Below are 26554 nucleotides of genomic sequence, written 5' to 3'. Positions count from 1 at the left end.
TGAGAGTAAAAATAAAGTTTGTCACTGATCTTTTGACATAGCCTACATGAGTCATGTAGAGTCAAATAAATAATAACTCAAGTTTGGTTTGGTGTTGAAAGGGCCATATGGGGCTGTAGGCCTTTAATACAAAATGTTTAAAAACACTGTTTATATCACATTTTAATTACACTGAAACACGCATTTTGTTTGTCTGCTATTTAACAGCAGGTACAGTACTTAAGTCTTTTCTTTCTTCTCCCTCTTGTACCTAAACTAGACAGGAACAGGAGAGAAGAAAAAGCCAGAAAAGGAGTAATTAAATATGCAGTGAAGAGCAGCAGCACTTCAGGCGTGGTATAAAACTCACTGCTGTCAGAGCTTTAGACCTGCCATCCAACAGGAAACACTAACTCCTTCCTTATTCTGAGAGATATAAGCCAGGATATATGCACAAAATTGAACACAGAGCATTTAGATGAACATACAGGGATGAGTAGGAAGCTATTGTGGTCATTTTGTCAATTTTAAACACAATGCAATTTATCAGTCTTTACCCATTACTCAATCGTGGTGTATCACCTCATAAAATATTTATACAGCTGACATGCCTAAAGACATCAAGTGCTTTGATTTGCTGAACAGTGCAGCACTGCATACATGTGATAAAGCAAACCTGCAAAAATGATTTTTTTCTTCCCCTTTCAGCAGCATAATAAAACTCTATTGTTAGCTGTATATTATGATACCTCTACTGTAATTAGGCACTCTGAAATTCTTTTTGTATTATCAATTTATTCATTTTTCTTATCTTAGATTCAGTACAATCATAATTAATTATGTTTAGGCCTACCACATTATCATTTCATAGGAATATTAAAAGGAATATTAAAGGTAAATCTTCTGTCTGTGTTGTAGAATTGCTTGGTTGTAAGATGTTTCTGCTGAATCTCTTTTGCTGTAACTATGCTTACCATGATGTAGTTTTGTATCTCCCCAGTGTAGGTAGTGAGTTTTCTTGCCAAAGGTTGCCTGCACTATTGGCTCCATTCTGGGACATATCTTTGTTGCCTACCTTAATGCAAAAATCCCACTGTATGTGAGCAAAGAGCTGATAGGAAGCCAGAATTAAATTAGCTTTGAGTGGATCCTGGCATTTGAGTGATCTAAAGCAATGAGCCAGAGAGAGGGAGAGAGAGAGAGAGAGAGAGAGAGAGATTGGGTGGGGAAAAAATAAGATGGAGAACAAGACAATTGTTAAATAATGTCATAATTGGGTCCATTTACTATTGTATGTTTATGACACACGTTGTAATCATGTCAACGTGTTTCTTTAAAAAATGAACATCGGAGAGGTAATCCTGTAGCTTTTAGCAGAGAAAGTTAACCACAAAAACAAGAAAGATGAGGAAGCCACAGGACTTCACGTTACTTTGTCACTCTTAAAAATTAATCATCACCATTAAAAAGTGAAATGTGTTTTTGTACCACTAATGCCTACATTATGAATGATAAAACAGAGCATTCATTGCTTTTGTTTACATGTATGGAGCTGGTTTGTGTTGTTTCCACATCATGTTTCTCCTTTCCTCTCTACACTGTGTATCATCCACTGTTAAAAAACAGCAAGAAAGAAAACCTAAGAAACCAAACTTAGAACTACTATTAGAACTAGTATACCGTCAGAACAAGTTAAAAGCTTTCATGCAGTTGCTTTAAATCTTTGTTTTAAAGGCATTTCCAACACAACAGTCCTCCTAGTGGAGAATTAAAGTAAGGGCGCCTTGTAATTCAAGAGGTAAATACAGCAGGAAAAAGAAAGCACAGAAAAGTCACAGGAGAAGTCCGTGATTGTAAGAGTGTTTGGCACTGTTATAAGAATAATGAATAAAATATAGATATACATTTTCATAAATTTAAAAACAGATGTGGATTCTTAACGTTTGAATAAATAGAACACTGGAAACAGCATCGAACAGCAGATGGCAGCATTGTATAACAACATAAAACATAACTCAGTGAGTATAAATTTGGAAGCATATGATCATCTTTCTTTCTTTCTTTCTTTTTACTGCAAATGTGTATTAGGGTTTCTTTAATTATTTTTTGGCTCTGAAAATTGACTTTTTACTGATCAAAGGAACTATTTGGCTCAGATCGTATGAAGCCACTGATATCAGCTTTGATTCTACTTTTAGGGCACTGTTCTTTATTCATGACTTGCATTTATAATAGCTAAAAAGACACAAGGTGCCTACAGGAGAGAAACATGAGAGAAACGGTCCACATGTAATTAATGACACCTGTAGGCCTATGTGTTGTATTCATTATAATAATTTATTGTGTCCTTAAAGCTGGCTGAGACGAAATTACTACAATATGTCCTAAAAAAAATACATTAAAAAAAAGAAAGAATTAAATGTAAGTTAATTTTGATCACAAATCTTTAATAATTGTATGTGACAACTCTCTTTCTTGAATCATTTACATACACAAACCACATATTTCGTTATCAAGCTGTCAAAAATGTGCAAGGAAAAATTAATTTACCAGTCTAGATTCCACTTTAATCATTTGCAATAATTAATGAATATAGTGGGCCATTACTGTGGCAGATTTATTGTTTATGATCATAATTATTTATGTCCTGCATGTAAAACACTGAGGTAATGGATGTGAAGTACCCAATACATCTGTTAAGGATTACGTAATGTGAAGTTGATCTAGATTAGTACATTCTTAATTGCATATTTTTCAATGACTGAGTCTTAGTGTATGTACAGAATATGTGCATATTTACATACACTTGTGCAATAGGTCTGTATTTTAAATGATCTGCCAGGGGTCTGCATGTATTATGTGTGCCCCTTATTAAGTGCATCTGTGTGTGTGTGTGTGTGTGTGTGTGTGTGTGTGTGTGTGTGTGTGTGTGTGTGTGTGTGTGTGTGTGTGTGTGTGTGTGTGTGTGTGTGTACATGTGTAACACAGAGCAAATACACACAGTGCCAGTTTCCTCTGTAGAAGTATCTCCATGGTATTCACTCACTCAGTATCTCTGGGTTTGGCTGGCAGAGGAGCTCAACTCTTCTTCATAGACAGACTCACAGGCTGATGCTTAATCCGTTTCATCAATGTGTATGGTCATATTTGCTCCGGTAAGACCTCTCTTTTTCTATAACCTACAAGTATTAGGAATTGTATTTGACCAAAATGTATTGGCACAATTATACCACTTATTTAAAACTTTAAATAAAAAAATAAAAATAAAAATATTTGTATCTTTTTTTTTCTATTCAGTATTAATACATTAAGAAATGTATATGATTTGAAAGTGTGTCAGTAAGCATTTGCTTATAATTTTACAGTCACAAGATAAAGTGTTTAATGAAAGTAAAGTTCAGACAGTATTTTGTGCCGTTTCTCATGGTTGCATTGTCAAAATAATGTTTAAATGCATGCAAATATGTCCATCAGGAATCAGATTTAATTATTAGCTGCTCTTTGGGGTCGCAGCGTCGGCTCCCTGTTTGTAGTCTCTCTTGCTTGAATAATTCATCTGCTCTTGTTGAAATGTGCAAAAGATCAATGCCATCCAGCTCTTTGACAGATTTTAATGATGAATCTGAGCTGAGCTAAATGGAGCAAGATTGCATGTTTGTATTTGCCATATGATATATGCATGCATATTTAAGTAAAGATGATGAAATTGAGTGTGTGTGTGTGTGTCTGTGTGTGTGTGTGTGTATGATTGTGTGTGCATGTTTCTGGGTGTGCTAGCAACCCCTGGGTAACCTTTGCATAATTCACTGGGTCTCATCAGAGACTCATCAAAGAAGCTACCTATTTTCTTCTTTGCTTTATGTGTTCTTTGTAAGCATAATTAAAATATGGGATGTCTGTACATGTGATATAAATTAAATGTTCATGCATTTCCAAAGCAATTTTCATATAATCTCGAGAAAGAAATAGCATATTACATTTTTAAAAACTCTCCATCCTTCTGTGTCTCTATGTCTTCCTTTGACACACACAGACCCACACACTCATAGCATAAGTATTCCTGACTGTATTTAATTAATATAAACAGTGAAGGTATTAAATCTTAATTGAAATGGCCTGCTTCTTTCACCTGCTGTATCATATTATCGGAAACAGAAAGAGAGGAAGGGACTGGGGAGAGAATAGCAGGAGACTTGGACACATTTCTTATCAAACACCTGTGTCCACAAAGAATGAAGCCCTGGCACTTGTCCAGTAAACCTCAAGCCTTTTCATTCATTATGCCAAACGCAACCTGAATGGGTTAAAAAAATATTCAAATTGTGTCAGATAAAGGTGTTAGTGCCGGGCATCCAGGTCTACAGTTAAATCAGAAAACAGCTGGATAATTAAAACTGAATATTTTAATGTTCTGTGAGGTTAATTTGTCTTGACTTTGTGTGATGAAGTAAAGCTACCGATTAAAAGTCTAGAGAACTAATCTTTGTCCCTTCCACAATAGGCTTATATCTTCAGGGCTTTTCACTAATAATTAGCTTTTTTCTCCTACAGCTTTTTGCTGTTTTAGCATTTGCAACATGTGGGGGATATTCTGGCCAGATAATGGTTAAAGTAGAATGTTTGAACAAAACCCAAAGCAACATCAGCATCAGCTTCAATTACCCATTCCGGTAAGTGTTCTTAATTACCACAACTCAGTATATAAGTATTATACTGCATGTTATACTGTAAACATGTATTATCAGTTTATGTAAAAAGACTTGATTTTATATTTTTGGTTTAGTTTCGTTTTAAATATTAGCTTACTTACAAAATTATAACCTACACAATGAAAGTAGTGTAAACATGCTATCAGTAATGTCTTTCCTTGTTAATTTTTTTTTAACATATAGATAGTTTTAATAAAGTGGTTTAATTTCTGTTATTTTAGTTTTTATATACTATTATAGTATTTATTAATATTTTTTTTTTTTTTTTCAGTTTTAGTCTTAATTTTAGTTTTTGTTATTTTGTTATGTCCTGTTGTCATTTTTATTAGTATTGGAATTTGTGATTTTTTTATTTCTATTTGCATTTATATTATTATTTGAATTCTAGTTTTCAGTATTGCAAACTATTTCATTTCTAATGCAACATTTCTTTTTTTTATATAAATTTTTAATCTAATATTTATGATTTCATTTTAAAAACAAAAACTATTTTTAGTCATTTTCGTTAAAAATAACGACACCAAAACTGATTATCTCACCACCATCTTGAATTCTTATGACCAGCCAAATATGATTCCCTTTATCTCAGTAACACCCAGTTATTGACTGCTTTCATTTGTAGGATAAATTAATAATAGCTAACAACCAAATGTAAAATGCGATTGTAATTTAAGTGAGTGACTATTTTCAGGAGATATTTGACATATTAGAGGCATCCCATTGTCTTAGTCTGGACTTTACAAGATTACAAAAAGAAACTGTGCTGAAACAAAAAGATGATGAGCTTAAAACATGTTAAAGGAGCAAATGTTTTCTCTTCCCAGACTCCAACAGGTACACTTCAGTGCTCCTCTGTGTGAAGGAACCAGGAAAGAGACTCTCTTTCTCGAGGGGGATAATGCTTCATCTGCACAGTTCTTCGTCACTGTGTCGGTCCTGGCTTTTCTCTATTCCCTTTTGGCCACAGTTGTTTACTTCTTCTACCAGAACAAATACAGAGAGAAGAACAGAGGTCCAGTAGTTGTAAGTACATTTCAGAATTTCTCTAAGAAATGTATGCTGTAAAAGAAAAAGTCTGAGAGCACATACTGTGCTGAAAAGCTCAGTATAACTCAATTGAATTGTCAAAAACTCTTTCTGTTTGTACTCCTCTTCTTTTCAATCCCCATAGGATTTCTTGGTGACTTTAGTGTTCTCTAGCCTGTGGCTGGTAAGCTCGATTGCCTGGGCTAAAACTCTGTCTGGGGTGAAGACAGCCACTGATGTGCATCAAATCCTACTGTCAATGTCTGCTTGCAGAGCCCATGAGAACTTATGTGAGGTCTTGCAGGAGCCCATCTGGACGAATCTCAACATGTCTGTGGTGAGTACATTATTTTTACACAGTATTGATATGGGGAAGAAGAAAATCATAGAAATGAATTAGCAATTAACATGCACTACTTTTTAAAAAAATGGGGCCAGTAATACTTTTATTTTGCCAAGATGCACCACATTGATCAAAAAAGACATTTGTGATGTTACAAAATGTCATTATTTCAATTGAACTCTATTCATTAAAGAATCCTGGGGGGATACCACCACAGAACATCCTACAAACCTCCCAACACCCTCCTATCAATAAGATAGAAACCGTCCACAACAGCCTAGCAACTGCTCTCAGACTTTTTAATGTATTTAAAATGTTTTAAACCTCCAGACAGGGCTTAGTCAAGCCAGTGTGTCTTAACAATCCTTTATCGAAATTATTTTCCTACAAAAATGACCAATTTACAAATAGAAAATGTAAAATTCCATAATTTGAATTCCTCCTTGTGTGCTTACAGGCCTTTGGTTTTTTGAACTTCTTCCTTTGGGCTGGTAATATCTGGTTTGCCTACAAAGAGACAGGTTTGCATAAGTCCACTAAGCGTCATCCTTCCAGAACTCCCTCTGAGAAACGCGACAGCTTCAGGCAGTACAGTCAAACCAGTTTTGATCAATCTGTAGCTGGTTTTGGCCAGAGGCTCTATAATCAAGGGAGTTTTGACTTGTCAAGCGGAGGCTTCAGCCTACCCCAAACCAATCTAGGACAGCCGATGCTTTACCGACAAGTGGGGAGTCCCACATCCAGAGGCCCTCTCATATTTGTTAATGAGATGTGAGAGAGAGTGTGTGTGTGTGGAGCACAGAAAGAAAAGAGAAGAGAAACACTGTTGTTTTCTCAGACATAATACAGATAATTTGCCTTTGTGAATGTGATATTTCTATCGTGATGTAGAAGTTGTGACATTTTTGTAGATATCAGCCTGCATACTAAATAATTAAGTGCCATTGAATTGAAAGCTCTGCCTTGTTAAAGTTTGCCTATTTATAAATAAATATATATATATATATATATATACACACACACAAACATATAGACATATATACACATATGCATATGAACAAATTAATTTACCATGTCAGGTATGGTTCTGTGATATTTTTGATGGCATTTAGCATAGTACGCCTATATTCTAATGGTCTGTTTTATGTTTAAATATTCAATTTACAAAATGTGCAGTAACAGTACCATGGTAAACACATTGAATGGCAAGACTATGGTATTTAGAAATGCCATTTATTTTTAGCTTTCCCAAGGTATTTTAAAGGATAGTGTCAAACAAGATATGGTGTTCTTTTTGTTATGTTTTCTATGTTTTTTTTTTTTTTTATGTTCTGCAATGAATAATGATTAATTGCCAGTAGATGCCTAGGAAAACCAAATGGCTCGAGTCAGAGAATGGCATGGAAACCCTGTGGACTGAGGATGATGTCCAGTCGGAGATCTTTTTAATGAATCATTTTGTCTAACCATACATGGTGTTCAGAAAAATCCAATTTACTGTAATTGTATAAATGTTACTATGTTATACTGATTGTAATAAAAGTAATAAAGTAATACAATTATTCTTGTTCCTCTAAATGTTTTTATGTTTCATCATGACCATGCTACCATTAGCAATTCAGATCATTCCTGGAAAAACAGTGAATGTTAAATGAACAATCTTAGTAGAAATGAAAACAAGAAACACAGAAACAGCCCCATTTGGTGACTTATGGTAAATTATATTTTAGTTTATTATTGCTTGTGCAGTATCTTTGTTTGCAGCGTCTTTTACAAAAGAGACAACCTCCTTGGCTAAAGCTACTTGTTTTCCCCATTAAGACTTTTAATGAAGGGGTGTAAGGGAGCAATTAGGATCTTTTGGCCTGTCAGAGTCCTATCAGAGCCATGTGGTTAACATCTCCATATCTGCAGAGTATATCCAGCGCTGCAGTGAAGCTAACTGCTTGCAGCTGATCCAAATTGTAGCCTTTAGGTGATCATGAGATTTTAGCCACTGGCATGTTGCTTGCTTCAAATTAAAGGTTACCACTGAGAATCTCTACAGCTGTTCAATTACAGGCCTTGGACAAAAAGAGTGCAATGAGCGCTTTAAAGAGCTTGGCAGAAAACAGAGAGAAATGACAATGGAAAGGCTGTAATGCATATATTTTGATTAACAGGTGTCAAATAAGATGTACATTGTAAAATATTGCCAGTATTTTTACAGTATTCATAAACTGCAAATACTGTGAATACTAGATTATAGAGCAAGGCTAAACTATAAATAGTTCATTCAAAGTAGTTCACAATTTGATTCTGACAGCACCCATTCACTGCAGAGGATCCAATGTGTAATGTAATACAAAAAATTTTCCAAATCTGTTTTGATGAAGACACAAACTCATCTATATCTTAGATTAACTATTTTGTAAAGTATTCCTTTAAAGAGCACCTACATAGTCAGTTAATTACATAATGGCAGAATTAACATCTTACATGGTGACACCAAGATGATGTCGCAGTGGCAATTATGTTTTACTCTAGAGGACGCAGTCTAAGCTAATCATAGACTCAGCTGAGCAAATAAAAAGACATCATGGTGTTAGATATTAGGAGGTACAAGTGTATGTGAAGAGGAGGCTGGACTGACCCTCACTGTTCCTCTACTGCAGTCCAGTTTTTGTCATTCTGTTCATCCATCTGTCACTTCTGGCTCTTTGACAGGGTCATGGTCATAGGCTACATAAAGCTGCAGCTACATAAAGTACATGATTTTAGTTGCAGCCACAATAATCTATTACCTAAAACCACAAATAAATGCTTGTCTTGATGTATAGAACTAATTATTCCAGTAATTACCACAATACACTGTGTAGAATTAAAAATTCACAGACTACAGAATGGTATATGTTAACTTTAAAGCAATATCTAACATTACATGACTGTAGTATTTTTCTAATTGTAAACATAATTGTAAATCATTTCCTAAGAAGAAAATGGTTATATCAGGGAAGTGGTATCATACATTTTATTATTATTAATAATATATATATATATATATATATATATATATATATATATATATATATATATATATATATAAATTTTTTTTTTTTTTTTTTTTGACTGTCAGGATTAAGAGGCCAGGCTTTTTCCAGCCTCAAACACAGTATTGACTCAACAATATTTGATTTTATATTTCATTTTCAATTGTGACATTTTCCCTTATAGCAGCCAAATACAAGTACTCACTTTGACCCAAAAATAAAAACAAATGTAAAACATGAAGAAACTATCAAATACATACACACATAACACCTACACAATGGGGCAAATGCTGTGCATAGCATAGCAGGACACTGGCATAAATGTGCAGCTTTCACAGAAGGGGATGAGAAATGATCAAAGCTTTTTTCACTTTCCAGTTCCTGCTGCTCCTGCTGTTTCTTGTCCTTCTCACAAATCCTCTTACAGTGTTCATATGCATCCCATACCTTTTGCATATTTGTGTTTTACTCTAACTTGTCAAACTAAGAATGGTGAGTTTAAAACAATCAAGAAAATTATATTATTATCATATACATTGCTCCACATGACTTTTTAAACTTGTATTTCTTACCTTTTCTCAAAGGGTCAGGTTACTATAGGGTTTTTAGAGGTTTTGTTCATAGAAAGTGGTCTGTTTGCTTCTTGCCTATATTAGGCACGATCGATTTTATATTTATAGTATATACGGTATATAGTCATTCACTTAGTATCCATTTCCACCTGCCACCTAGAGGTGTCACCAAAGGAATGCTAGCAATGTTGAAAGTCAGTGCTCCAGCTCTCTCCTCAGAAACAGTTGCATGCAGCTGACACAATCTGTCTGAAACAGGACCACTGTCATGCCACTGAGTCAGTCAAAAAAAAAAACAATAAAAACCAAGCAAGCAACTAACAGAAATAACATTATCTGTGTACGTGTAGGAAAACATATCTCACATGTAACATGAGACAGCTTATTAAAACTGGAATGGCTGGTAGAAAACATCAGAGCACCCCTCAATCATGTCACTTTTGTGGCATGATTTTGGGCCTTCGTTGGACACACATCCTTCTCGTTTTACTATATTACTTCACAGGTAAGCTGAGTCAATTTTGGGAACAATCTGTTATACAAAAAAAAAAAAAGATGTAGCAGATGTTGCTTAAATCTTTGGCAATGGTATCTTGAACCGATTCCTATTCCTTTGTGAAATTATCAAAATCATACTGAAACAAAATAAAAAATGAAGTTAAATGTAGAGTAAACTTGAAAACTGTAAACCGAAACTACCATCAAAGCATTATGTAATAATCTAGACTAAAACAAATTCAAACTTTAGACATAAGCAACCATTTAATAATTCTTATGAACTGCAGTATGTGTCACTTTCAACCATAGCTCTATCAGATGCTATGTTATACTTTTCAACTGCCAAATAGAATGAATAGGACTGTGGGATATAATAGGCAGTAAAGGATTTAAAACTGATAAAAGGCATCTTAGTAGACATAATATTAAGTATCATTTGGACATTCTGACCTTTTTGTTATTTCCTTATAAATAACTGATCCATACATTCAATTCAATTCAAGTTTATTTGTATAGCGCTTTTCAATTAAATTCACGGTTAACGGTGTAATCAAACAGATGATAAACACTATTAGACATATAGATTAGAACTTCACTTGACTGCTTTATGACTGCTTTATTAGTAAATGATTTTTATATGCATTTACAATTGGTGATAACAAAGTTTCTTTGCAATGTTCACCCTCAAATGTTCCACTAATACTGTACAATCACCCCATTGTGTTTTAGCTTCACTCTATAACACATGCCAATAGTGTATTTAAGAGCACCTTATCAATGTGATTCTTGTCAATCCCAAAAGTTGGACACATTTTCCAGCTGCATCCCTGACCATTAGGCACGTAAAAGCAACAACATCACCATAATTACAGTCATTTGATTAATTGCAAGTAATTACTTTGTTTCCATCATTCCAGATCACTGGAGAATTGTTTTATAGCTGCAAAAATTCCTGCACGTGAATATCCAGACATTTTTGTATTAACAAGCTTGTTGTCATATATCGAAAAATCGATTCCATTTTTTTAGAAGGTAATTTGAGAAGTGCAGCTGACATTTTGGGAATGGATAAAGAACTGAAGCCCTTGGCAGTTGAAGGCACTAACAAAATGCAAAAAAATGTGAGATTTACAAATTTACAAATACAAGATTTTTACTCCAAGCAATTGACCGCTCTAGGGATGCATGTTGTTAATCTAACTATTTAATTATGTAAAAAATATATATCCTAAACTTATATATTGGACAGGACTGCATGTAAATCTACTCCATGCTTCTAACCATGAGGGAGAACCAATTAGTTTAAACTCATAATTCCTTTAGCCAGAGGTTAGTGTTCAATACCACAGTTGGGTGAGCACCTTGCAAATTGGCTTAAGCAGATCTTTGTCTTATCTTTATCTTGTCGAGTCGTGCCCACTGAGAAGTCAATGCCATTCCTACTACCAGAGCCTGATCGCGTAATCCTAGACATACACTGTAGTTGTGTCAGGGCTTGATGAGTTACACTTACACGACATGACTGCAAAGTGCAATGAGGACACCAAGGTGCATTGAGGACAATTTCCAGAGAGATAGAAACAGACAGTGAATGGTGGGGGATGCATTAACATTATCAACACAAACAAAGAAATAAGTAATAATTTCACAGTATTGTCAAAGCAAGTCTATGGGATAGTGCATGTAGACAAATTCCTGTTTTTTGCTTGTTGACAGTTAAAGATTTATTATCTGCAAGAGGATTCTTGCTGCATTCAGTCTGATAAATAGGATTAGAATGCTACAATAAAGCAAAGAGTAAATTACTTCATAAAATGCTTACAAATTACACTTAGTGAGTCGAATGTAAGAAATAAGCATTTGATCACGAGCATATTGTACCTGTTTATTGAGCAGCACATACTGTAGATGATAAGGTTGAATAGGCAGCAGAACTGAAAGTTGAAATGACAGCCAGAACAAACATGTACCGTAAGAGTGAATTGTACTGTAAGAGACCATTTATGTACCGTAAGAGACCATTTATCATTTATGTACCGTAAGAGACCATTTATCATTTGAACAATGGAAGCACTTGAATGAAGAGATTAAATAAAGTATTGTGATCATTTTGCCTTTCTTATTTTAAAGCAGTTTTGCTGCGAGGGCAGCAATTATATACTGTAAATGTAACCTTACTGGCATAGTAGTTTGTTGCCCTATCATGCTGCTTCAAGCAACACATGCTGTAATGCTCTCATAAATGTCACTGCCTTGCCACTGAACATCCTTTCTCAGAATCCCAATTAGTAATTACTGACATCATTTTCTGGTTTTAGGAGAACAGACACAGTTATTTTTTAAAAAGACCAGCAAGAAAATTAGACATGTCAGATTACAATAAAAGTGCTTTAGAAATGTAAATTTCACAAGGTTTGATTAATTTAATATAAACAATTCTTAGCATTATTAACCCACTTGAAGGCTTGCTGTATATTTCCCTAGTTAGAATCCTTGAAAAATCTTTCAAACCGCCTGAACGTTACCACGGATTTTCCATTTTCTCCAATCATGTGAAGAAAAAATTACAGCCGGCATGAAAAAATTCTCATCAGTATATTAAACCAAACAAACAAACAACTACTAGCTACTGTTCTAGACTTGAAAGATATATAGTTCACTACTTTTGGGGATTCCAAAAAGGGCAATTTTTGACACTGAGCTAAGGTGCTACTGATTCTTGTTTATACGGTATCTGAGAAAGCGAATTCCTGGAAGTTGTTATTCTCTGCTCAATAGCATTGTGTGTTAGCTTCACAGAGGTCACATCAGGATCTTTTGGCTGGTTCAGAAAGGTATGAAAAATTGGTGCTGATGACCACACTGTTTATCTCAAAAAAAGATCACCCTGCTTCAGTCCACAGTCTAGCACAATTGCAAGTTTAGAATAGCTGAGTAGGGCTTTTTGTAGGAATTTCATACTGGGTCTGACATATAAAACACACTTTATGTGACTGTAAATGTGTTCAATTTTGTGCATTCCAAAGTTTTGTTTACATTTGTAAACTTTTTCTATATAGTACATTGTAGTCTGAATAGTGGATAATCTATATGATGTGTACTATGCTATTGCTTATAGTACAGATAAAATATCACTATCAGTATCTTATATACAGTATGTGGGAGCAAACAGAATATTCTGTCAATTCATAAATAATAGAAACACAAAAGTATTTAATGCCAGTGTTTATTCCTATGTATTTCTTTTTCAGTATTTACAAAATACATATGTACATTTTAGGCAAAAGATACAAATGCTAGCCTCCTGGTGCATAAAAATAAAACCACAATTCAAATGTTCACTGATCATCCAATACTTTTAAAGTTTTCACACATCAACGTCTTCTGCGTTCACCAAATGAATGGTGAAAGTGAACACAATCAAAAACTAATCCAGCTGTCTTTTTTTTTTTTTGTCTTTTTTTTTTCAGATGCTCAAATTGGTCAATGACTAAAAGAACATAATCTGTGAGAGGTCCAAAAGTCTATGCTGGAGATACAGAGGACACCTCCGTCTTGCTGGTGGACACAGTTGAGGACTCATCATCACCAAGAGGGTTCTTTCCACAGAAAATAGTGGTCAGCATGCAGTTACGGAACTGTAAGGAACAAAGCTTGATTTAGTAGGTTTATTTTATAGAGACAAAAGAGAGAGAAGAGTTAGAAGAAATGGAAAGGGATGTCTGGGATATGTAGGACAAGTCTGATAAATGTTTACCTGTTTGTTTAGCAGCACATAGATAACAGGGTTATATAAGGCTGAGCTCTTTGAGAAGAAGGCAGGTATAGCCATGAACTTTGCACTGAAATCTGCTCCCTTATTAAAGAATATCCAGGCAGCAACAGTGGCATAAGGGGTCCAAGCTATCAGGAAGCCGAAAACCATCAGGATGACCATTTTTGTCACTTCCCTTTCAGCTTTCTGGGTGGATGCTGAGTCCTGCTGTTGAGCTGCAGCCTAAGAGAGTGAAATAACCAAGGATGATAACATTTTAACATAGTATTCCAGTCATGGGAAATTTCCAGGAATTTTTTAAAGTGACATTTCATACCGCTTTGACAGTGCACACAAGCCGTCCATAGGTGAAGAAGATTACAGCGACTGGCAATATAAAATGGCAAACGAACATGTAGATGACATATGATTCATTGTTGTAGTCAGGATTCAGGGTGTAGTAGTCTGGTCCACATGAGCACTGCATTCCCTCAGGGATATATCTGTTAAAGACATGAACATGATATTATGAATTTTCAGTCTGAGTTCTCATAAAGATTGGAGCCTGTTGTACTTACAGTAAGCATGTAAAAAGAACTACATTTAGTACAATAATTCCGTAAAAATAAATAAATTGTTACATGGGGAAAAAAAGACTTATTTGCTGCTTTAAATTGGATGTAAGCCAATGTTGTATTCCTACCGGTATGTACTGATAAACCATAAAGGTGTAGCTTTCACATACCTGAGGTTCTACTGAAACGTTTGTTATAATCAATGCACTAAATATCAAAATGTCTGCAGAATGTCTTTTTAGACCAACCTGGACCATCCAAACAAAGGGGGAGCTGCACACGCCAATGCCATTACCCATGTAAATGCAATTCCTGCAAAAGCATGGCTGGAAGAGAATTTGAAACTACCCATTGGTTTGCAAACCACAATGTATCTTTCGATGGCCAGCACCACAAGTGACCAAAGGGCAACTTCACCTGTGTAGCAAATAAAATATGAAATTCATTAACACCTACAAGGGAAACTTTCCCATATTGCACATTGACATTCACCTAAAGAATTCCTCATAGCCGTTAAAATAAAATAGAAACTAACAACAAAAAATTATGCAATTTTCCTTACCTCCAAGCGTGGCCATGAAGCCTTCAACCGCACAGCCAGTTGGTCCCAGAACAAAGTAGCCATTAATTGCTGTGTAGAAAGTGACTGTGAATCCGAAACAAACCATGATTGTACCAGCCACAGCCAGGTTGACCAAAATGAAGTTGAGAGGTTGCCTGAGCTTTTTGTGTTGAGCTGTAACCACCAATGTAAGGCCATTGATGGGTAGACCCATGGACATGAGGAAGAAAAGGTAGAGGGCAAGAATTTTAAACTGCCACGGTTCAGCTAGATAATACTGCGGATACTCAAAAGGACTCCTCACTAGCCCGGTCCTGTTGGACATGGGGACGTAGAAGTTTTTTCCCTCAGTGCCGTTCATCTTTGCCCACTAGTGATCCAGAGGAAATAAAGGATGCAATCTGCTGCTGTGGTACAGCTGAGTGGCAGCCCTTCACCTGCTCTTTATTTGCAAGGATGCATAAGGAGTGTTTATATATCCCTCTGAGGTTCCTTATAAGGGATAAATCCAGGAGCGTAAGATAGGGAGGGTGTTGCAGTGTGGGATTTGAATGATAAGAGCAGACATAATCAGTTTCAGGCTAATTACCCGGTAGAGCTTTGGATCTTTGAAAGATCTTTTTACTTTTTTGGTTAAGAAAATTAGGCCACGATTTTGATTGTTAGTCCAAAGTGAGTTTAAACTGAGCTGTAATTATTTCAAGGATAAAGTGTGATTTAGATGTGAAAGTTGTCTGATGAAGTAATCATTAAAATATCAAAACACAACACTGATGTGCATTTAATTTCAGTGTTACACTTCTGCATCTGTCACAGTTGTGGCTTTGCAGGACCTCTGTTGTCTTTTTTTTTTTTGTAAGCCCCCCTCACAGAACCTCTATCCTGCATAGAATTTAGAAATCTCGCTATCACTCCAGGGCTGCTGCTGGCCAAATGGGTGCCCTAAATAGGATTGTATTGTTGTGTCCCCTCCCTCAAATATTATGGAAGTGATAATTATGACAAAAAAACACATATTAGAGGGGTCAAAATAGAACTTTAATAAAAAATAAAACAAATGTAGCTCTTGACAATTATGTCTATGAATTTATTAATACAATTGTCTGATTGATTTTAAAGTCTCAAGCATTCAGAAATATCACAAAAGAAAATTACGGTAAGCTGTTTTACGATAAAACCAAAGTTACTTTTTGTAAGGATTGTGATGTCCACTTGGTTGTTTTTTTGTTTTGTTTTTTGAAGAAATGAAAGAGGCTGTGTCATCTATAGCTGAAAGGTGGATGTAATGTTTGGTCAATAGCATATTAAACAGCCTATTTGATCATATAACAGCAGCAATTACATGGCCATTGGCTCCCTTAGTAGGCATTTGTAATAACATGTACACAAATTGTTATTTTTTTAATTACATTATGTATTTTAACAGTGTTATATAATTAAACCGTAAAATTATTATTTAGCCAATTATTATTGCCTCATTGTTTTATACATTTTAAGTAGTTCTTAAGGCTGTTGTTAGCTTATAGGTATATTTATATAAGCCTAACCACAATTATATATTTATCTTAATACTTCTTTGTAAATTATTAATTGAAGTAACAAAACTATACCATACTCGAACCGCGATATTTGGTTGTATTCGTGTCAAAAACATGGCAAATTTTCGTAAGGGAATATGGAAACTCAGAGAGAATATTAGATTCGTTGCTGGTGGTGAATTATTAATGACATTAAACCCGTCATTAACGTCAGCAGCCCAAAAAGTTTCACAGGATTATGATGTACCTGCAAGTTATGCATGGGCTTCGTTTTCATCTTTTTTTTTTTTTTTCTCGGAGCCAGATTGTGATGTCTTTTCATGGGCATGGTTGTCCATCAATGATCAAGTGCATTCAGCAGCAAACATGAGGTGCGAGTGGACGCGAGCACGAGCGCGGATCCGGGAATGGCGCGTCATGTTTTTTTTTTTTTTGTTTGTTTTTTTTTGGTTTTTTTTTGGTTTGTTTGTTTGTTTTGTTTTTAGCAACTGCGTACTCTGCGTATAGGGAGCGGTGGGACTGTATAATTTGCAATAATTAAATTACTAGCATAATACAATTGTTTATACGATTTGTTTAAACATGAATGCTGCACGATGGTGTTTGTAAGTGGATAACGAATTGTCAGTCTGCTCTTCAGTTACATGAATAGCCTACTTAAATATTATGCATTAATCATATGTTAAACTATTATAATACTTATTATAATATATATATTTTAAAAACGTGATTTTAAAATAGTATGCATTTGTAGTATAATGGATAACGAACAGGAAGTGGTAGGGAAAGACACACGAGAAGAAAGTGCACCTTGGAACTCGGAAATGTGCTGCGCTCCGGAGAGATGACCATAAGGCTACGTACAGGACACTCGCTATATTTCTGCATTTTATGGATCAGTTGTATGGAAATGAGCAACGTCAATAATGTTCCACAGAGGAAAATTAAACCGCGTTTGAAAGACAAGGGTGATTAAAATAATGACAGAATTTGATATTGCAGTCTTTTTTTCTTTTTTTGTGACTCCTTACCCAATAATCGTGAAAGGTTGGGAAAGTAATGACATGTTTAAACTGAAATCATATGATAAATAAATGACGTTAAGGAAATTCAGAAAGTTCACTAATAGTCTGATTCACTCTGAACAACCAAACATGCTCCTAAATCAGCACAGCTGCCATGTCGTAACGCATTTTAATATTGATGTCATTCTTTATTCTGAGTATTTTGCACATTGTAGAATAATCGTTACATTCTCAAAGCTATGAAATAACACAACTGGAATTATGAGAATGAATAATGGGCCATAATAGCCTAAACGCACACTCTGAACTTTCTCACAACAACCTAAAATAATGGAAAAGGGAAAAAAGTCAAAATATCACAATGCAACATATCTGTAAAGTAGCAAAACAACATTTTATTTTCCTTTCTTTTTATTTTGGAGTGAAATAGGAACTGGACATACAGCCTTTACAAGTAGCCTATAGGCTACGCTATAGAATTTATAGGCTATCGCTTTTCTAGAGCTCAAAACGCTTTACAAGCAACAGTAAACATAAACAGGATCAAAACAATAAAACATATATGAACTTTAGACACTACACAAATTCAAAAAAATGTGAGTCAAACGGAGTGAGAATATGTCCGAATCCAATTCCAAACGAATTAAGCTGCAAAAACAGCATAAAAAGTGTAATCCGTTGTAAAGTGAGGATCCTTGTTAATCCTCATCTTCCACTCCACTAAGGCAAGACGAACAGAACCCCAATAAACACCATTAAATCCACAGCAGCAACAGGTAGGTGGGCAGGCGAAAAGCTGACCGCGAACACAAAAACAGTTTGTCGAGATCCAATAATTTCGGTTTTCTGAGAGTGTGACATCAATTAAAGCGTACATTTAAAACAACTGCAACAACGAGACAAGATACAAACATAACCTATGGATCAGCTGTATGTGAGATCAGTTGTATCCGATGTGAGATGGAAGCTTATGGAAGGCAGATGGGGCCAAAATCCTTTAAACAGAAGGCATGAAGTTTGACCCTGCCATGACGCACTGTTTGTCCACGTTAACGAGGCGATTTTTTATGGAAGGCGGACGGGGTCAAATGTCTTTAAACACAACACATAATTTGATGGTGTTAAGATGCACTGTTTGTTCAGGTTAATGTGACAGCATTAATGTACCAATGAAACTGCTGTATTTGAGACTATATTTGCATATGTGATGCAATGATAGATTAGTATTTAGCCTATACAAACATCAGACATCATGTTTATTCATGAAGGATGTAGTAATGGTACACATAACATCAGACATTATATTTACTGTTTTGACATGTCCTTTTTAACTACAAAGAGATGAGTCCTAGAGACAGATCTCCTGCGAGGACCTCATCAACTATACACCATCAGCATAGATCCTCAGCTGACCATGAGAGCCAGATGAATTCCCTGTGGCGACATCTTCACCATGTGATGTATTCAATTTTTAAGTGGAAGGAACTGGATGGTTAATGCCTTCCCATACCAAATAAAAGTATACTTCAAGTTTATTTTATTAAGTATAGGCCTACTTAAGTAACATTCAAGTATATTTTAAGTATACTTTATGTAGGTCTAGTAAGTAGCCTATACAAATATCACTGTAATAGTATTATACTTGTAAATGTAATATTTCAATACTCCTTGGGACTAAATTGGCCCACTTGCTAGTATATAAAAGTATACTTTTAAGTGAACTTAAATGTATACTGACTAAACTAATTAAAAACTTCTAGCATTTTTAGTACACTCTGAAGTATATTCTCAATAAACTACTAGTTAAGTCATGGTCAGAACAACAGCTCAAAGGACAAAAACAATAAAACCCATTACAAACAAGGCCTTTGTTGCATCCATTGGGGACATAATTACCGATATCATAAAACCTTGTCTGCATTTGTGATTGGCTAGAGTGATGAACGGCCGGTGGCTAGAGTGAGGAATGGCCGCTGGCTTGCGACAACCACATTTGACAACCCCAGTCTGGATATCGTCCTCTTTTGAAAGGCCAAACAAAGTACTTTCACTTTCACAAGGAAGCACACAGCATCTCTACGACATTGCACCAGCGGCAACAGCGAGAATAAAAGGTATGCCTTCTTTCATTGCATGAACATTTGGGTGATGTTATGCAAATCTTCCCTCATCGTGACATAGACATGGGGGCATGTTTGAACAAGCCGTTTTAGGGGGGCGTAGACAAGTCTTAACTTTTATAAAGAATATCTCTTTGGATTTGAGACTTTAGTCTTTGCAACTTTAAAGATCTTCTTTATGCACCAAGGGCTCAGAAGAGAAAGGTCATCATATGACCCCTTTAAGTGAACTTTACATCATACTTAAGTGTAGTACTATGTCCCTTTATAGGTATTAATTTGTATATATTTTGTTATATGAATATCTGAATACAAAACATCTGCTTGTAAACAAAAACATTTTATTCTAGCTTCATGCATTCTTTTTTTTATAAACACTTGAATATGAGTAAGTTTCATAAATAAAAAAGAATGAAAGAAAGAAAGAAAGAACATTTTGAACAAAAATCCGAAAAACAGACAAAAAAAGACTATGAATTGGATTCAGAATGATAATCAAAACGTAGATGGAATCGATCAACACCCCAAAGTCATTACTGTACCTCTTCATGGGTCAACATTTTATTCCATAACATTACACAGTTTTGCTGTTTTGCTGTGTTATGTCTGATGATAATCTTAGATTACATGTGGAAGCATCTGTTGTTTCGGGTTCTTCTTCTCTTGTGTTTTGGAAATGCTGTATAGAAGATGTGTAGTAGTACCCCCTATACCATATAACAATGAAAACATTGATTCTCGGAGCACAAGTGTAGCTTAAATATATTTAGAATTTTTATAAGCCAAGTATACTATCATTTAAACTTCTTTTTCATAAGGTTTAACACACAGCCTACATGTGCATGTCTACATATTCAAAAGAAAGAGTTTTGGCATTGTTTGCCTTCCATAGAGGCCGGACACAAGAAGCATAATCACCGGAAGCTTTAATCAGATCATAGAGTCTTTTATCCAAACTAACTAACATCCAAACTAAAGCTTTTATTGACCATATTTTTCAATGCTGAAGTAAGCTGTTTTCTGTAAATGTGCGGGATCTCTAATTTATTAGCTGCTGTAGGGAAATTGAGAGAAGTGCGACAAAGTGCAGTAAATGGTAAAACAGTTTGTGCTACAAAACTGTGTGTTTATAATTAATACCAGACATTAAAATAATATAGTAAGAAACACCAGTCTGCAATATCAAGCAGCAAAATTAGTTGTTTTGTACAGTTAAAATTAGCTGGAAGTGGATGACACCGGAAGCCAGACAAAATAAATTTACAAATGGCCATTCCCACACTAGTTGACTAATGTCACATTTATGATGCACATGCATTGTGTCTTTGTTAAAAATAAAGTATGCACAAGCTATTGTTAACTAATTTCAGTTTCAATATCATATAGTATATATGTGTTACCAAACTGAAGCTTAAATCATAATAATAAAAAAACAAAGACATTTTAATGCCAATATTTATTTTTTATCCATTTTTACTTCATTATGTACAAAATATACACACATTTCAGGCCAAAGATATAAATTCTGTTCTTACAGTTAATAAAAACATTCACTGATAACCCATTAAATCCAATAAGTCTTTTCACCAGTTTGTTAATTATATTGAACACAATCATATGAGATGCATAACTAATTCAACTTAGTTATTTTCTATATATTTTTTTTTCAAATGCCCAAGTTGGTCAATCAGTAAAAGAACACAATCTGTGAGAGGTCCAAAAGTCTATGCTGGAGACAGGACACCTCTGTCAAATAAAATAGTGAGATCAGTTGGACCCAAATTATAGGACAACTAAATATAAGTGATCAAACCAGTCCAAAAACATACAGTATTATAATACCGCCAACTTTAATTGGCAGTATATTTTTATTTTTTCAGTTGTTTACCAATTTTTACTGCACCACTGTTTTGCTGCACTGCATTTTGGTCTTCCATATACTGAGATGACAAAAACTGAGCTTTTTGAAGACGCTTTCCCAAGTGAATCAATTAAAAAAAAAAACTGTTTTTGCATTGTATTGTGGTCTGGGGAAACAGAAATACTAGTCATGTAACAGTCATGTGATCCTTTCAACCCAAAACACAAAGCTGGCACCTCACATTGTACCAGAATTGTTGCAACAGCATATTACTTCTCAGCCTGTTGGACTGATTGCAAACATCAACAACATCAAGAAGAATTTTGCTGGGCATGTTTGCTTATGATGTTATATACAAGTTTAAACCAACTAGAACTGAAAGCCTTTGGAAGTCCAACTGAAGGTCGCCAGACTATTTGCAATACCTAGAGTGTTTGCTTTTGTTTTACCTTTAATGTTACAAGTTAAAGCAAGTAAACAAGTTAACAATGAGGTTATTTTAAGTTAAGGGCAACTTAAGCACAAAAAAAAAAGGAAAAAAGATGAAGAATATGCTGAAAGACTCACTTTTATTATGTCTGAATGTTATTTTCTTAATTAGGCTTCATCGACTCACTCATAACCTGAAAAAAATATATAGGAGCAGAAAAACACTGATATTCTTGCCTGCATATGACTGTAAATAATTCAGTCTGCTGTACTCACATATATCTATCTTAGTACAAAGTGCTTTGGGTCATTTTTATTTTAAAAGTATATGTATTTTACAAATTTCAAGTTTCTAATTTACCAGAAAAGATAGATGTGCGTCTTTATCATTTATTCTTCAGCCTGCTTTGCTTTATTGAATTGCTTTATGAGTGTGTTTTACTGATCAGGCACCCATCGAAACAGGGATACTAACTGGTTTGATGCATTCAGGGGATGTTTGAAAGTTTGTTTAGCCATCCAGCTGCAGAGGCTAACAAATGCTGGAAATCAGGTAATGGGTTTAGTGTCTTGTTAGGGATTCTGCTCACTAGGAATACACAATGATTAAAGTAAGGCAACTGGCCGATAGGATGGCTGGCTGAGCGGCCATACAGAATATCAAATTTGTATATAATTTAAACATAAATGCTACATCCACATTAAGTTTGAAAATGCACTTTTTTATGTTGTAATATTTTTAAAACTGTCTGATATTATCGCCACATGATATTTTAGTGTATGCGATGCAACGACAGTGAGAATTAATCCAGCCAATCATAGTGCAGATGGTATAAACTGAAATATCATGCAATCCCTTTGCTTGAACTTTATTCATGAAATTTATGTGAGAAAAACTTATTTATTTATTATTTCACTGTTGGTCAGGAATGCCTTTTGAACAAAAAGTCTTGTAGTTTGTGCAAAGATGACAAGTACCTTGCTGTATAGTATGAGTACCAGAGCAAATCAGGTAGTCTTACAGTCCTGTAGTGTGAGTTGCCCTTAGTTTCTAAATCGATGAACACCACTAAAATCCAAGCCACTTTCATGGACCCTAATTCCAGGGTCGGCACAAACCTAGTCTCAACCTCAGACGTCATGCCCACGGACCGTTGACTAAACGTCTGATGCATATGGGACCCAAAGGAGTGTCAAGGTCATCATCAGATTGGTTAAATTCTACATGATTTCCGGGAGACTTTCCCTCTCACGAAAGAAGAAAGTTGTAGTGTTTACAACTGTGATGAAGAGCGCTTATCAGTATCAGCTAAACACTGGAGTTTCAAAAGTATGTTAAATATTTAAAGTTCACAGCATTAAATCTTTAAAATAAGTCCGAGAGTTTTACACACCTGTTATTGTGGTGACATTTCCATGCCCCGAAACATGATGCTGAAGGAAACGAACTGTGATTGGTTGTTTGACATGTCGGTCAAACCGCCTCACAGGTGGGCCTTAGCCAATGAAAGCTGCCATGAATGCCAGACCTTCAACCGGTGTACAGACCTTTCTGGCTATGTGTCTTTCAGGCCTCTACCAAATACAACACATCTTCAGTCTTTTGTATGTTCCTCATCATACAGTTCTCCAATTACTGAATAGCAACATTGCCAAAAATGTCATAGTCTCCTTAACTGCTGATTGTAATCTCCATATTCTTAAAAATGTATATAACCATTAATGTTGTATAAGTCTTAATATTTGAATATTGAAATATTCATTGCTTTATAACTACTAGGGTTGGAAAAAAAACACCCATCATTACATGTGATAACTGCTACAGTGATTAACTTTTATTTTATCATTTCATTGTCTAAATTCTCTGGGAGGTTGTATATTAGTGTAGTTGTGTTCAGCCGCAGTTGGAACAAGCGGTCATGAAATGGTGACTTGTCAGATTTCTACAAAATAAAAAAAACATACTAAAATACATTTAATGCCGTTTATGCTTAAAACAAGTGACAAAGAAATCTCCAATACACCTAAGGGCTCTTCAAATCATTTTTTTTTTTTTTTTTTTTTAATAGTTTGTGCAGAAGTTAGATTTAACCTATATATACTGATCAGCCACAACATTAAAATCACCTGTGGGTTATATCTAACTGTCAATGATGTACTAAAAAGTAATTTTTTCTTTGTATTTAAAAAAATTCACATACATATGGCAACACTGTAGAAATGATCCTTGTTCACATTGATCTGTAAAAACAACTAAAAAGGCTGTATTTTTCATGCCAGTTTACATGAAGAAGACATCAGCATTGTTTTCATGAACTTTCACTTTGAAACCCGTTTTTTTTTTTTTTTTTTTTTTGCATTTTTTTTTTTGCATTTTCAGAGACCCCAAAACACCGTTGTCATGTAAATGAAAGGCCAAAAAAAAAAAAAAGAAATGGTGTTGTGTAAACATCCCTCATATTGTGTACGTGCCTGTTATGGTGCCTAAACAGCTCTGATGCATGGAGGCATTGACTTTACAAGACCTCTGAAGGTGTCCTGTTGTAATCCGGCACCTAGACATCAGCAGCAGATCCTATAAGCAGTGCAAGTTTTAAAATGGAGTCTCCATTGGATTTGTTAATTCAGCACATCCCATAGTTGCTCAATTGGATTGAGATTTGGGAAATTTAGAGATCAAGGTAACACCTTGAACTCATTGTCATGTTTCTCAAACCATTTATGCTGCTGAAAGAGGCCAATGGCATTAAGGAACACCACTGCCATATTCACTTGTCAGCTTTTTAAATGTTGTGGCCGATCAGTGTATGTGTTAATCAAACCATTATTTTAAATGGCACTAATCATGTAATCAGTCTCTGTATTCCCTGGGAATTAACCCATGACCACTGCTAGCACCATGCTCTATTATTTGACCTACAGTAACACATTCTTGAAATATAAAACCATACTGTTACTAAAGAAAGATTTTTATTTACATGTAAATATGATATACAATATATTTTCTTTAAAGTATAAGACTACAGCTGTCTCCTCAGGTCATAGCAGTATACTGGTGCTAATTCTCTTACCTCAAGACCTCAAGCCAAGACTGGCCAAAGAGCAATCTGTGACAAGAATAATAGCTTAGATCTAATTATCTACTTTACGCTATTGAGAGTGAATTGTTTTAACACACTTACCTTCCTTCTCTTCATCATTGCCAAAAGCACTGATGTATGCTTAGAAAATCAAACACAGATCAATAGAAAAGGTGTAGTGAGGTGCAGCTGAGGGTTTGTGAGTTTGTTTAGTTGACTTTTACCTTCTGGTCTATTGTGGACTTCTGATGAATATATAATTATAGTATTAGCCCATATTTACATTTCATTATTATACAGATTTTTTGGGGTGAGATATCCCTTTAGGATTATACACCCTTTTCATATATATTACATTTACTAGTGCAAGTGAAGCTTATGACAAAATCTTGATGATCTTATCCATACTTGATCATTGAAATTGTAAATGTTGAGTTGTAGTTGGGAAATCACCTGGAAATTCCAGTCCATCCATCCATCAATCCACCAGTTATTCTTCAAACCACTTGTAGGGTCACAGGTGTGCTGGAGTCTATCCAAGAATCTTGGGCCGCAGGAGTGGGAAACACCCTGGACAGATGGACTGGAAAGTCCCTTTGCTTTCAAATAATGTGATTGCAGAGTAAATGATGATGAATAAATGGTGCTGGCCAACTTAAATAAGTCATTATGGATACACTTTGATTTACTACAAATCATCTGATTGATTTGATGTTTGTAAACATTTTTTTTTTTCTGGCCAATTAAGATGTCAGCAATTTGCTTAATTGTAAGTATCGTCTGTTTTGGTGTGGATCACTAACACTTCTCGATACTTCTAACAAATCTAGGTGCACTGCTCCACATTTAAACAAGTGCTGAAACACCCTTTAACTGTTATCATATTTGCTGAAAGATCACAGTCACACTGAATGAGGTGGATTCACCCCTAAAAGATCAGCAGACCTTGACCCAGCAAGTGACTTATTGTCAGCATTTAATATTGAAAATTATCTCTTAAAATAAAACAAAATACAAATTATTATACCAAACTTTTTATGTTTTATGTTCTAAAGGATTTTAAACAAGTCTCTTATGCTAACCATGGAGGTATTTATCTCTTATATTTTGTTAAATCCTAATGTCTCAGTGGATGAGCAATGTCTTTTTAATGATATACAGTATATACTATTAAAATAAACATTAACACGTTTGACATTTTATGAGGAAATATTTATTCTGCTTTTATATATATATATGTGTGTGTGTGTGTGTGTGTGTGTGTGTGTGTGTGTGTGTGTGTGTGTAAACTGAATATCTACCTTTTCAAATGCTCTTGCTATGCACAAAAAGTAAAAATTTTTACAGTGGAAAGAATCATACTCCTTTGTATCAGTTTCATTTATTACATTTCAAATTGAAAAGCATGCTTAAAAGAAGCTGATCAGTGTGAAACCGTGTTTGTACAAGTCAGT

At 34.9% G+C, this 26554-nt stretch overlaps 2 protein-coding genes across 5 annotated transcripts in view; one reads left to right on the top strand and one right to left on the bottom strand.

The window, feature by feature from the left end:
* Positions 1 to 13747, top strand: part of LOC113095539 (synaptoporin-like) — a 41918-nt gene extending 28171 nt beyond the window's left edge. For 2 of the 4 annotated variants that reach the window (XM_026261029.1, XM_026261028.1), the window contains 4 exons: positions 4531 to 4649; positions 5513 to 5711; positions 5860 to 6051; positions 6515 to 7549. In XM_026261029.1, coding sequence (XP_026116814.1) covers positions 4582 to 4649; positions 5513 to 5711; positions 5860 to 6051; positions 6515 to 6832 — 777 coding nt within the window. In that variant the 5' untranslated portion in view covers positions 4531 to 4581 and the 3' untranslated portion in view covers positions 6833 to 7549. Of the gene's footprint in view, positions 1 to 3007; positions 3135 to 4530; positions 4650 to 5512; positions 5712 to 5859; positions 6052 to 6514; positions 7550 to 13626 lie in introns of those variants that run through there. The other 2 variants (XM_026261027.1, XR_003288360.1) reach the window with 2 other exon arrangements.
* Positions 13369 to 15742, bottom strand: LOC113095523 (green-sensitive opsin-1-like). The gene is made up of 5 exons (XM_026261026.1): positions 15048 to 15742; positions 14734 to 14902; positions 14248 to 14413; positions 13914 to 14153; positions 13369 to 13794 (listed from the first exon to the last, which is right to left on the bottom strand). Exons 1-5 carry the CDS (start codon positions 15406 to 15408, stop codon positions 13681 to 13683), a joined length of 1050 nt encoding a protein of 349 aa, XP_026116811.1. The 5' UTR covers positions 15409 to 15742; the 3' UTR covers positions 13369 to 13680.
* Between the last annotated feature and the right edge of the window lie 10812 nt (positions 15743 to 26554).

This window comes from Carassius auratus, chromosome 6 (assembly GCF_003368295.1).
Source record: "Carassius auratus strain Wakin chromosome 6, ASM336829v1, whole genome shotgun sequence".
Classification (NCBI taxonomy): Eukaryota; Metazoa; Chordata; class Actinopteri; order Cypriniformes; family Cyprinidae; genus Carassius; species Carassius auratus.
Note: the sequence above shows the minus strand (reverse complement) of the source record. Positions and strands in the feature narration are given on the sequence as shown.

Bases quoted from the DNA above. Each gene is read 5' to 3' on its own strand.
- LOC113095523 (XM_026261026.1), bottom strand. From the start codon at position 15,408: ATGAACGGCACTGAGGGAAAAAACTTCTACGTCCCCATGTCCAACAGG. The intron at 14,154-14,247 runs GTATGAAATGTC...TCACTCTCTTAG, and splicing joins TTGTGTGCACTGTCAAAGCG to GCTGCAGCTCAACAGCAGGA. The intron at 13,795-13,913 runs GTAAACATTTAT...TGTTCCTTACAG, and splicing joins ATGTGCTGCTAAACAAACAG to TTCCGTAACTGCATGCTGAC.